The sequence below is a fragment of the Centropristis striata genome, chromosome 12 (genome assembly GCF_030273125.1).
Source record: "Centropristis striata isolate RG_2023a ecotype Rhode Island chromosome 12, C.striata_1.0, whole genome shotgun sequence".
Classification (NCBI taxonomy): Eukaryota; Metazoa; Chordata; class Actinopteri; order Perciformes; family Serranidae; genus Centropristis; species Centropristis striata.
This window is the reverse complement of record NC_081528.1, coordinates 36,485,183-36,499,200: the sequence shown is the minus strand read 5'-3', so window position 1 is coordinate 36,499,200 and position 14,018 is coordinate 36,485,183. Positions and strand designations below refer to the sequence as shown.

The following is a 14,018-nucleotide window of genomic DNA, read 5'->3' as shown; positions in this document are numbered from 1 at the left end:
TAAAATTACCTTATTTATATTTTTCATTTTATTTATCTTTATATTGTTTATTATCTATTATTACATATTATATTATATACTGTACTATTATTATTATATACCGTCTAGTCAATATAGCATTATTGCCATCATATCACCAGTTTAATTATTACCATCATCTATCTATCTATCTATCTATCTATCTATCTATCTATCTATCTATCTATCTATCTATCTATCTCACTTGTTTCATGGAGCATTTGAGTCGGTCTTGTCAGGAAATATCAGGCACTACAGGTAATGTTATATCTACATTATATGTCACATTTTAGCGGATATTGTAGAGTGAAATGGCAGAAGAGCGACCGATTTTCCAAACTCAGACCATAATCTGTTTATTAGAGTTTTTGTCATGAAGCCACTGACCTTTTTGTTGAGCTGATAGGATTATGTAATGCCTATTTCCTCTCACACATTGCTTAATGGAGGAAGAACAGAACATGAGTACAGTTTCATTTATTGTTTGTTGTGAGCAATCTTTCAACTTATATAGCAGAGAAATTATAGTTTTGTTGTGCCCTATTGTTTTTTAACATGCACGGTAAGCAAAATGTGTGTCAAATAGCCCAATATCCTGTTTTTTGAGCTACAATACGACCACACTACACAGAAAAAAAGGAACGGATGGGAATGCAAAATGTTATGATCCTTGTGTTACTTAATATCCTTTTGTGTTTTTAATGACTATATACTCCCCCTTCAATAAAAAACATCAGAACATCTTCCTACATCTCACAAGTCTCCTGACCAACAGGAATCCGTGAAATAGCCACGGATTTGCTTAACTCAAAATCCGTGGAATAGCCACGGAATCACTAAAATTTCCGTGAAACTGACACGGATTTTGCTACAAAAGTTAATGACAGTCATATCCCGTGGCTATTCCAACATACAAAGTGATTATGTACATTCACTGAGTGAATATTTAGAAAATAAAACTTATATTTCTCGCTAGAAATGTGATCAAAATCCATTTTTATGCAGAAACTAAGTCAAAATATTGATTTTTTTCACAAAAAATGAGAGAACTGTCCGCCATGTTTTTTGTTCTGACCGCCGGGACCTTGAAAGTCACGTGACTTGGAACCAAGGTTATAATAGTTTTGGATTTTTCATTAGTTTTAGTTTTAATTTGGTTGTTAATTTTTGTTTTCAAATTCAGTTAGTTTTAATTAGTTTTTAGAGTGAGTTTTCTAGTTTTGGTTTAGTATTTTTTTTTTTGAAAATGCTTAGTTTTAGTTTCGTTTTTATTAGTTTTAGTGTTAGTTTTAGTTTTTTTGTAATGGGCTATATGTTGGGTGCGAGATTCAAATAGATCATAATAAATATTGCCTTTATTTCCTTTGGTTTATTCATCTCAGCCCCAATAAGGTTATTAACTCTTACAGTTCCAGTTGTTTTGAATTTTGGTTCTAGTTCCCAGTCTCAGTAAACATATTTACCATGTGTTGCATATTCAAATAAATACACTGAATTATGAATGAAAAAAGTTGACAAAAACGAAAACTAAGGACATTTTCACTTTAATTTTAGTTAGTTTTGTAACCACGCAATACAGTTTCAGTTAGTTATCGTTTTTTTTAAAAACTCTAGTTTTTATTTTTATTTCAGTTAACGAAAATGTTTTTTCAATTCTAGTTTTCGTTATTTCGTTAGTTTTCGTTAACTATAATAACCTTGCTCGGAACAAACCAATAGGAAAAAATATTAACTTGCATTGTAATGAAATCCGTGTCAGTTTCACGGAAAATAGAGTGATTCCGTGGCTATTTCATGGATTCCTGTGAGACCAGGTTCCTGCTGACCCACCTTGGGCAGAGAGGCCCTTGAACCGGAGCTCTGCGTGGTCATCGTCAGGACCGTGGTGATGCCCAGACCCACTCTGGCCGGTGCGGCGTCCATGTTTATCCAGAAAGACACCCATGAGAGGATGACGATGAGGAGGGAGGGGATGTACATCTGGATTAAGTAGTAGCCCATTTGACGTTCCAGGTGGAACTTCACCTCGATGCAGGTGAATTTACCTGCAGACACATGACACGGTTAATCAAGCTCTCTTACTTAACCCTTGAAATACTTGCTGATTCCAAATTTCAACCCTAGAGAATATTGGAGGATATTACATACTGCCAGAATGTGTAAAAAAAACATACGGACCCGGGGGAGGGGGGTGGTATTTTCAGAAAAAGTTTACGAGATTAAAGTGGCAAATCTAGGACAAAAATTGCGCAAATTAATTAGATTTAAAGTGGTGAATCTACAAGAAAAAAGTTGCTTTTTCCCCACACTTTTTTCTCGTAAATCTGCAACTTTTTCCGCACAGATTTGCCACTTTAAATCTCTTAAATCTGCAACTTTTTTTTTTGTAGATTTGCCACTTTAATCTAGTAAATTTGCAACTTTTTTCACGAAGTATTAAGTTACCAAATACGGTTCTTCGCCCAATAAAGGGTTAAGTTACTTTTAAAGTGGCAAATCTAGGACAAAAAAATGCGCAAATTAATGAGATTTAAAGTGGTGAATCTACAAGAAAAAAGTTGCTTTTTCCCCCACTTTTTTCTTGTAAATCTGCAACTTTTTCTGCACAGATTTGCCACTTTAAATCTCTTAAATCTGCAACTTTTTTCACAAAATATTAAGTTACCAAACACGGTTCTTCGCCCCAATAAAGGGTTAAGTTACTTTTAAAAGTGTGGTTTTATGAGCTGTAGCTGCATTTCACATTGCAAACTTTTTCTTTTTTACTCAAGAACACCGCTATGTACGAATTCATAACATGGCACCTTGGACTTTGACCCTCTGGCTCATATTTATGCTGTGCGGAGGATTGTGGATCAGAATAGCTGGAAAAGAACACTAGCTTGCAGACTGCAAATTGTGACTCCATGTAGTAGGACATCCTGGTACTTTTGGAAAACTACATTTGACATACCATGTATATTACATACTAAGTCTTTTTCTAGCATATTAAATATTATGGCAGTATGATGTTTGGAGAAGCAGGAAGGAGAACCTGTGGCTGTTCCAGCTGTGCTTGGGGTCCTCGCTTACAGATGTGATAAAGCATTATGATTGGGTGTACATAGGGGAGTGCTTTCCTATAGCGTGACCACATTGTGTAGCTGAAATTGTAAAAAGTGGTGAGATAATGAGTCCAAGCCAGTAGGGTGAGATAGGTGGAACACTCTTGGGTATAAAAAACCCTCCGAAGTACAGCCAATCATGTTGATTTGGCAGGCTGAGCACTCGCACAGATGTTAAAAAAAAAGACTTTTGTCTTCAGCAGTACATTTGGTAAAAATATAATTTTCAGCTGCAACCAACAGCAGTACACATAGAATATTTTTCTTAAAATTCTTGAAATAAAGTAAAAGCCGTGGAATCTTTATATCAAACAAGTCTAAGATAAAAACTGCTTTCTAAGAAGAACTATCTCATCAGACAAAAAATAAGCTTATATCCCCTTGATATAAGATATTTCATCTTACTTAGATTTCAGTTTTTGCAGTGTAAAATAAAGAAAAATGTGTTCGTTCAACCTAAAAACATAGAATTGGAAAACTGAAAGTCATTCTTTTTGGGTTGAAGGGAAGGACAGGGGAGTACATTAATACACTTTAGGTTACACTTCTTAAACTACTTTTTATTTGATTTTAATTGATATATTTTCATTAGACAAACAATACATTAATGTGTAGCCAAGCCTCTGTGACGGTACTCCTGCTCACTTCTCCAAACTTAGTGTACCAACAACCATCTTCTCCCGGTATTACACTGACTATGGATAAGTAAACTACCTCATATAAAAGCACTTCAAACGATTCAAATGAACACTTTAACCCTTTGATGCACAACATGGGTCTAAAGTGACCGGGCAGAGTTTTTATGTTCTATATCTTTGCAATAAATTATTTTCATCATTCAGTATTCCAGGTTTTCCTCAATTACTTTGTTTTTGATCATCATACATCCTAATTTTTGTGTTTCCTTCATTAATTTTTGAATAAAATCCCTTTTTGTGTCACTACTCTTCTAATGCACAACATGGGTAAAAATGACCCACATCCATTTTTAGCTAAGAAGCTTGCTAAACTAACTACTTAGCTAACTTCTTGGCTAAGTATTTAGCTAAGTAGCTTGTTAAGCAAACTACTTAGCTAACTTCTTGGCTAAGTATTTAGCTAAGTAGCTTGCTAAGCTAACTACTTAGCTAACTTCTTGTCTAAGTATTTAGCTAAGTAGCTTGTTAAGCTAACTACTTAGCTAACTTCTTGGCTAAGTAGTTAGCTTAGCAAGCTACTTAGCCAAGTAGTTAGCTATGTAATAATACAAAAACTTTTTTTCTTCATAAAGTATGAGAGGCAAAATGGAAATAATGGTATGTTGTTATCAAAAACAACATATTTAAAGAATACTTGGAATATTCAATCATAAAATAAGTTGATATCAAAAGATGGAGCACAGAAACACACAGCAGCATTAAATAACATGGGAAATGAATGAGGGTCATTTTAGACCCATGTTGTGCATCAAAGGGTTAAAGACAGAAAATCAGACAGTTATTACAGTATTGGAATAAAGATATTAGATAAAGATGCATTTCGGTTAAAACAGCTGTATGTTTAAGGATATCTTACCTATGTACTTGCTGTCTTTTATATTTGTATTTATTTTTAATTTTTTAGGGACTACGGATGCAAACTAGCAGCCTTGCTATAATCCGGCATATCTACAAAGATGTTTATCGATTTTCATTAATGTGCAAAGTATTCGTATTCGTAAAGTATTCGTACAGCAAGTCATAATTTATATCCCAACAGTTTTCAGTCTTCAAACTTTTGTAGTTGCTGAATCTCTGTTGCATACCTAACTCATTTGACATGCAATAGGCTGAAGCACTAAATTACTGCTTGGATTTTCAGAGCAGGGTCCCTGGTTCTGGTCTCGACTCTGTATATGGAATTCATCATTATACCTGTGTTGTAATACTTAGTGCAGTAGCCCAAATCCTTCTCCTCTTTTAGCACAAACTGAGGGAGGGTGAGATCATCAGCCACCTGAACGGGATTGTCAGCCAGCCACTCAAAGATCAGGTCGTTCATGGTGTAACCAACTGTGAAAAGAGAACAAAATTTAAAGAGAGGATATTTAAATGAGGCAGAAATGGTAAGAGATGTGGCATCTTTTTCTCTCTAGATTTGATAATATTCAATAGACTATAGAAACTCGTATTGTTTCTTCTTCTTCTGGGACTATACTATATTTAAAGGGCTGTATAAGGGGGATAAAATGGGTTATAAAGCCTGTTTTCTTTACCAAATCACCAAAATTACACCATTTATTATCGACAGGAACTGTAAAAACGGACATTATCGTTATATTTTCAACTATCCAATGGTCCTTGAATGGATTTGTGACAAATCTTTCCATTAGTAAAAGTACAGATTCCAAAAAAGTTAGGGGGTTGTCCAAAATGTCTTACTTTGGTAAGATGATGCATCTGATTATTTCACAATGGCATCATTTTTCAAAATGATATCGCCTTTTGCCAAAGAGGACGATAAGATGCTCTATAGTTTATTATTTTGGCCAAACAGTCGCTCATAAAAAATATCTCCAACATTTTAAATCTTCATAAAACTGCTTCAAACATATCTGCTCAGATTCTAATAAAAATTCTGGAAGAGATGCATTTTACTTGCAACTGCACTCCATCATTTCCAACATTATATTGCTAATATTTCAGCAAAGGATCTGCAAGTAGACATCAAAACAAGGTCGTATATTGGTGACTGGCTTTGAAGAAGGAATGCATTCACAGGATATTTAAATATCATGAAAATAATGCCTTTTTTTTACTGTACATTTAAAAAATGCATAAAATCAAGTGTATTACTGCACTAGCTGTTAAATATTCTTATCCCTACTGCTGTGATTCTTCCTCTTCTTCCTCCTTCTTAACCTAATTTATTTCCCACATTACAACTCTAACAGGGATCTTGTTACCCTCGTATAACATCTGTGCATGTGAGACATCGCAAGCTTTGGCTAATGAGACCCAGAGAGAGAGAGAATGAGAGAGAGAATGAAAATGGAAACTTGGAAGATTGTGGTGATATTATGTCGCTTTTGCCCATCTGTCCAGCTACCAGCTACCCTCTGCCATCATGTTTGTCACAGTAAAGGTCACCCAGCGCAGCTCCAGTCATGTTGTTGTGGTTTCTTGAAGGTTACAGAATAAACGAGGGACATGAGGAGCATATCTGCCTGTGACAGTGGGAGGTGCTCTACATGCTAACACATACTGAGCTAATTAGTGCATGCTACAATTATGCAAACTGTATATATTTTGCACGCAAGTATACAGCTAAGTAAAGCACTCTGGATCTTTTTGCATGCACTCCTCACAGCTATACCTGATTATATGTATATTAAAAATGCATGCAACAACAACAACGCAGAAGTTCTTGCACATTTGAATAATACTGATGTCCACTGGGACCCTTTAGGGCCTGAGTAACAAAGACATCAATTATTCAAGATGCTATACTCTATGCTGCCCACATGCCTGGAAAAAAACAACACAACTAAAACACACTTATCGTGTTCATGAGTCGTCATTCACACATTCTGCTGTAACAAGCAAGGGGAATACTAATGGTTTCCTAAGACGATGAATCGGGCTCGAAAGAGGCGACAAAACATAATAGTCCGGCGGTTTAGGACCAGATTTGAGAAGAAAGGGGACACGTCGGACAAAAGCACCAAATTTTTTCCACATGCTCTCTATCACTATAAGTTTCAATTTTTGGTAGGAGCCACTTCATCAAGATTGCAGATCGGAGATGGCAGCCATATAAAATCTATGAGAACCAGTATATCTTCTAAGCCACTTAGAAGGTCAATCTTAGTGTCAAAATATGCATTTTCTGGGTCAAAGAATAATTTAAAGCTACTGAGAATATCACTAGATGATCAAATAGATATGTTCATTTTCTATTTAACATTTCTATTTGATCAAATAATCATCTAGTGATATTCTCAACAGCTTTAAATGATTCCTTGACCCAGAAAATGTAGATTTTGACACCAAGATTGACCTTCTGAGTGGCTTGGAAGATGTATTGGTTCTCATAGACTTTATATGGGTGCCATCTCGGATCGGCCATCTTGATGAAGTGGCTCCTACCAAAAATTGAAACCTATGGTGAAAGAGAGCACGTGGAAAAAATTTGGTGCTTTTGTCCAGCGTGTCCCCTTTATTTAGCTAAGCCGCCTGACTATAATTAACATAATGTTTAACGTGCAATAAAAATGAACTTCATGAGGCAGAATATCCTGAATATCTCAGTGAGGTAGAGTAATGACTCTCGGTCACACACTGTAAAAATAAACCTGTTGTTTTTACGGTAAAAAACTGGCAGCTGTGGTTGCCAGAACTTTACCCGTTATAAATACGGTGCAACTTTTTTACGGTAAAATATTACGGTAAAATTGTATTAGCACTGTTGATTTCCTGTTTAAGATTGCCATTTTAGTCCATATTTTAGCGTTAAAAAAAATAGTTTTTCCATCAAAAGAAACGCTGTTCTGCCATATAACTGACAAGAAACACTTTATAAATGCCAGATTTTACCATTAAATATTACAGTATATTTCTGTTGGAGATATGGTGTTAAGTACATTTAACAGTGAAAAAAAGTATTTTTTACAAAAAATAAATGCTAAAATTTGTATATATTTGTATATATATATTACAGTATATTTTTGCACGACAAACATAGTGCCAGTGTATTTTACAGTGGGGTACTGTATATATTTTTTTTAAACTTTATCTCAGAATATCAGTTGCTTTCACTTAAATTTGCATCTAAAATCTCAGAAAACATTTTTATTTTTTACTCCTAAATGAACTGGTTTTAATCTTAAAGAATATCTGATTTATTTTTCTCAGAAATTTGAGTTTTTGTCTTTTGCCACTTTCATCTTTATTCATGATATTCAAGTTTGTTTATATATAACAGTATATTTTTGACACAAACACAGTGCCAGTGAATATTACAGTAGAGTAATGTATTTAAAAAAAAAAAGAAAGAAGTAAAACATACTGTTTTGGCTGATATATACATTTACGATGTTTCATTGTTACTGAAACTGAATTAACCCATTTATCATTTTACGGTCTTTTACTGTCATGGTTTAGCAGTTTTTCACCGTAAAAACATTTTTTACAGTGCATGCCATCGTCGTCTTCATGTTAAAAAAGCCGTTCACCTAATGAGAGCCACTATCTTAATGCAGCTACGGTCATGCTTCAGATTCTCAGTCTTGCTTTTCACTTATGGTGCAAGTTACAAAGTGGATTTGAGGTTTCTGGGCGCTAATGGCTCAAAGCAAAGCAAAATGGTATAAGCTGCATATATGTGGGGCTTTGATGTGTCAGAATCAGCCAGGATGGTATTGTTGGTTCTATTTATATATCTATATAAGCCCATGGCATGAAAGGCCAGAAAAAGGCTCTCTCAAACCCCAAAGATAACTCCCCTCTCTTATTTTTTTTTCATCTCCCCCCTCTCTCACACTTCCTCGTGTTTCTGCAGCTCCAGTAGTGGCAGTAAAGCCTATAATGTCCTCCTAACATCGAGCTCTAGCCAAGGTGATCACACCCTTGGGTGGTGTACTAGCACTTGTCAACACAAGGCCAAGTATCCTCACCAGGCGTTTAATCAGGAATGATTACGTCTCCTCTAATGGCTGTGTGATGTGTTACACTTAACCAAACACACGCCACTGCTGCTTTTAAACACACATCTGTTTGCATGAGTCCTCTCCCCAACACTCCTTAACCCTTTGATGTACAACATATGTATTCATTTCCCATGTTATTTCATGCTGGATGTGTCTTTAAAATATCTTTTTTTTAAATTAGAGATCATTATATCCATTTTTCCTTTCATACTTTATAAAGAAAAATAGTTTTTACGTCAAGTTTACACACATGGGTCAAAAATGAAGCGTAGTGATACAAAAAGTGATACACTAAATTAACAATTTGAGCATATGTGTAACTATGTTTGTCTTATTTTGAAGGTTTAACTTTAAAAGAGTTGTTAGAAGCACCAGATTACATTGGAAAATCATATATTTTAACATTTGAGACTTATTAGGCCACCAAATAATAATTTCCATTGGAAAAACACCAATTTAACAGCGTAGTGATAAAAAAAAGTGTTTTTATTCAAAAAGTAAGAAATGAAAACAAAAATTTAGGATGTATGATGATCAAAAACAAGTTATTTGAGGAAAAACCTGCAATACTGAATGATGAAATTAATTTATTGCAAAGATATAGAATATAAAAACTTAGTCGGGTCACTTAAGACCCATGTTGTGCATCAAAGGGTTAACCAAACACACGCCACTGCTGCTTTTAAGCACACATCTGTTTGCATGAGTCCTCTCCCCAACACTCCTTAATATAACCCTTTGATGCACAACATGGGTCTAAAGTGACCCATAAGTGAGTTTTTATGTTCTATATCTTTGCAATAAATTATTTTTATCATTCAGTATTCCAGGTTTTCCTCAATTAGTTTGTTTTGGATCATCATACATCCTAATTTTATGGTTTCCTTTATTCTTTTTTGAATAAAATCCCTTTTTGTGTCACTACTCTTCTAATGCACAACACGGGTCAAAAACGACCCATATGCATTTTTTTTTAGCTAAGTAGCTTGCTAAGCTAACTACTTAGCCAACTTCTTGGCTAAGTATTTAGCTAAGTAGCTTGCTAAGCTAAATACTTAGCTAACTTCTTGGCTAAGTAGCTTGCTAAGCTAACTACTTAGCCAACTTCTTGGCTAAGTATTTAGCTAAGTAGCTTGCTAAGCTAAATACTTAGCTAACTTCTTGGCTAAGTAGCTTGCTAAGCTTACTACTTAGCTAACTTCTTGGCTAAGTAGCTTGCTAAGCTAACTACTTAGCTAACTTCTTGGCTAAGTATTACGCTAAGTAGCTTGCTAAGCTTACTACTTAGCTAACTTCTTGGCTAAGTAGCTTGCTAAGCTAACTACTTAGCTAACTTCTTGGCTAAGTATTACGCTAAGTAGCTTGCTAAGCTTACTACTTAGCTAACTTCTTGGCTAAGTAACTTGCTAAGCTAAATACTTAGCTAACTTCTTGGCTAAGTATTTAGCTAAGTAGCTTGCTCAGCTAAATACTTAGCTAACTTCTTGGCTAAGTAACTTGCTAAGCTAAATACTTAGCTAACTTCTTGGCTAAGTATTTAGCTAAGTAGCTTGCTAAGCTAACTACTTAGCTAACTTCTTGGCTAAGTATTAAGCTAAGTAGCTTGCTAAGCTTACTACTTGGCTAACTTCTTGGCTAAGTAACTTGCTAAGCTAAATACTTAGCTAACTTCTTGGCTAAGTATTTAGCTAAGTAGCTTGCTAAGCTAACTGCTTAGCTAACTTCTTGGCTAAGTATTAAGCTAAGTAGCTTGCTAAGCTTACTACTTAGCTAACTTCTTGGCTAAGTAACTTGCTAAGCTAAATGCTTAGCTAACTTCTTGGCTAAGTATTTAGCTAAGTAGCTTGCTAAGCTAACTGCTTAGCTAACTTCTTGGCTAAGTATTTAGCTAAGTAGCTTGCTAAGCCTACTACTTAGCTAACTTCTTGGCTAAATATTTAGCTTAGCAAGCTACTTAGCCAAGTAGTTAGCTATGTAATAATACAAAAATGTTTTTTTTTCATAAAGTATGAGAAGCAAAATGGAAATAATGATTTGTTGTTATCAAAAACAAGATATTTAAAGAATACTTGGAATATTCAATCAAAAAATAAGTTGATATCAAAAGATAGAGCACAGAAACACACAGCAGCATTAAATAACATGATAAATGAATGCGGGTCATTTTTGACCCATGTTGTGCATCAAAGGGTTAAAGGGTAAAACGTTTTTGTATTTTTGTTTTTATGCTGGCTGATGTCAGATGTGCACAACATTTATTGGATTTCTTATCTGTTTGTCCCTGTGTTAATTTGCAGAAATAAATCATGCTGCCTCCTGCACAAAGAGAGAGTAACTAGTTCTACACAAACCAATACCTCTTGTTCCTGTTGAATCAGATAAGGACGTAGGTAGAGATAGGAGGATCCAGCTTGACTTGTTTATTTGTGTGTGAGAGAGAGAGATGCTTATGAAAAGGTGCAGTGACTTCACGGTACCAGAGCTCTTTCTGTTTCCTCCATTTTTTGCTACACTTAAAATCCTTTTGTCCCCATGACGGGAAATTAGGTCACCTCTAGGCACAGGGGGTGGGTCACATATAATAAGAGGGACACAAAATTAAAGTTTTATTATTTATATCCTGGAAATTGGTTTTATGAGGGCAGATGCTATCTCTGCTAAAGGCAAGGGAGGACAGAAAGAGGAGAATATTATTCTTCCTCTATATTTTATCAATGTAATTCTAAATGGCTTCAAATGCTTTTCTGTACCTCTCTTTAACATTTCTTCAACATTTTTAATAAATTAATGGTAAACTATTGACTGTTTGCTGAGCCCCACTGCTGCTACACCTGTTAAGCTTTTTTTTTTTATACATATACAATTATAATGAGAATTCGGGCAAATTTACAACTCAGAATTCTTCTAATTTTGAGTTTTGCTAAGCTATGCACTCATGCACAAACCACAGGCATTTTCATTAGGATTGAGGAAAATAATTTCAGCTGGGTAACCTGGCAAATCAGGAACTTTACAGAAAAAAGAATAAGCCTCCTCGAGCACTTTAGAAAAGACTGACTGGCATACTGACAGATGTTGCAAGAAATTAAATTAAAATGAAACGCTTAATGAAATTGATATTACTTGATTGACAAATCAGTGTCCGAATTCAGATGTGCGGTGCATTGTTTGTTTTTATATTGGCTTAGGTAATAATGAGGAAAAAGAACATGATAAACATCTATCAGCACTGAAAACCAGGAAATTGTTTCAAAGATATTGGTGACAATCAAGTCAAACCAGTAGCCTTCTTCTTATTTATTCCAGCAAGCATCTAGATGTTGTCCAAACACAGTTAGTTATAGCGCTAGCTAGCTAATTAAGCCAGCCATTCTCAACCTTGGGTCCCCAATTGGGGTCGCAAGATGATTTCTGGGGGTCGCCAAATCATTTTGGAAAAAATATAAATGCACAAATTGTATATTAAATTACATAATTTCAGACAGGGAGATGTTTTAGTTGTTGTCTGCTTCATTATTTGTCCAAAATTTGTCGTATCAACTGAGTTTGTGTGATTTCAACTGTGCGATTCTGTTCAGTGAAAAAAAAAAAGTGTTGTCTAAAAACAAGGTAAAAACACTAAATCTGAGGGAAATGATCTTGCTGCATGGACAGATAATTTACTTGACAAGATTTCTTAAATTAAGATTATTAAATCTAGAAATAAGCATGTTGAACACTTAAAATAAGAAAATAACTCTGACAACATACATGATAAATTGGGGGTCGCGGCTCAAAAAGGTTGAGAACCAATGAATTAAGCTAGCATTAGTCATAAATTGGTTGAAAACTGTTTAAAAAAGTGAATGTTTACAGCTGACTCACTTCAAAATTAGAACCTTGTAAGACGGTCCTTAACGTTAGAAATGAAACATATTAAGAGAAGAGAAAAGCCTTTTGGCATGATTTAACTGTTGTTTGTGGAGATGCTAACATCGCTAACGCTAACTAGACTCTTTTATGGTATCATAGCAACAGCTTTTATTGTCAACACGGCTTTTTTTCTGAATGTAACAAGTGACACCTGAAAATATCCAACCACAATTCCAAAAAAAGTTAGGACATTATCTAAAACTAAACATGGTAGAATGTGATGATTTGCTAATCCTTTTTGGCATGTATTCAACTGAAATATGAAGGAAGACGATATATTTTATGTTCAAATTATTACTTTTTTAAAAATCGAAATATACTCTCTGAAGTCTGATCTTTATGCATTCTGTTTTTATTTACATTTTACAAAGCAATGTGTTGGGTTAGCCTATTGTAGGCGGTAAACTAGTTGGACTGACATGTTTATCTTTGCGGCTTAGCGTCAAAACAGACAAACAAATTGTTTAATCCATTCTTTACACCTTTGCACTTGTATTTGTGGTTTTGGAGAAACATGAGATGCAAATGGAAATCAAACAATCATCCACTTTGACTTTATGACTATATCCCAGATAATGACACAAATTTATAGTCATGATACACTTTCTATCTCCTAGAATAAAGCAAGATTAGGCGCTTCACAAGCCAGGCAAAAGGTAGCAAACAGGAAGAGGGGGGGAGATAAAAAGAGGTAAGGGAGACAAGAGGAAGAAAAGAAGACTCACAGCTTTCAAGCTGCATTGTACAGGTCTGAATGTCCATTGGGAAATTCTTCAAGTCCATAGGGCAGGACAGGGTAAGAGTCAGCCTGAGATAGAAAAACAGATTGAAAGAGAGAAGAAGAGCAATAGGGGATATCAAAAGGCACAAGAGGGATCAAGGAAAAGACACCAAAACATAAAGATAAATCATGTTTTAACAGATTACGAGTGAATAAGTGAATAAATTGGTGCAAAGCTGCTTTGCAAAGTATGAAACCTGTGTCAGGCATGTTCAATTCAATAAAATTGGACAAATGAAAAAAACTAAACAGATTTTTTTTTGGTCATTTTGTGTCTTTTTTGATCATTTTATGGTCAATTTGTGTCTTTTTTGGTCATTTTGTGGGGGTTTTTGGACACTTTGTGTCTTTTTTTGGTAATTTTGTTTCTTTTTAGGTCATTTTGTGTCATTTTAGGTCATTTTATGTCTTTTTTTTGTCAATTTGTGTCTTTTTTGGTCATTTTGTTTCCTTTTTTTGGACATTTTGTGTTTTTTTTTTGTGTCATTTTGTGTTTTTTTTGTGTCATTTTGTGTCTTTTTTGGTCATTTTGTGTCTT

At 34.7% G+C, this 14,018-nt stretch overlaps 1 protein-coding gene across 2 annotated transcripts in view; it reads right to left on the bottom strand.

Annotated features, from left to right (window-relative positions):
• Positions 1-14,018, bottom strand: part of glra4a (glycine receptor, alpha 4a) — a 97,697-nt gene that overhangs the window by 20,976 nt on the left and 62,703 nt on the right. For both annotated transcript variants that reach the window (XM_059346153.1, XM_059346152.1), the window contains exons 5-7: positions 13,425-13,507; positions 5,015-5,152; positions 1,849-2,063 (exon numbers count right to left, since the gene is read on the bottom strand). In XM_059346153.1, coding sequence (XP_059202136.1) covers positions 1,849-2,063; positions 5,015-5,152; positions 13,425-13,507 — 436 coding nt within the window. The remainder of the gene's footprint in view (positions 1-1,848; positions 2,064-5,014; positions 5,153-13,424; positions 13,508-14,018) is intronic.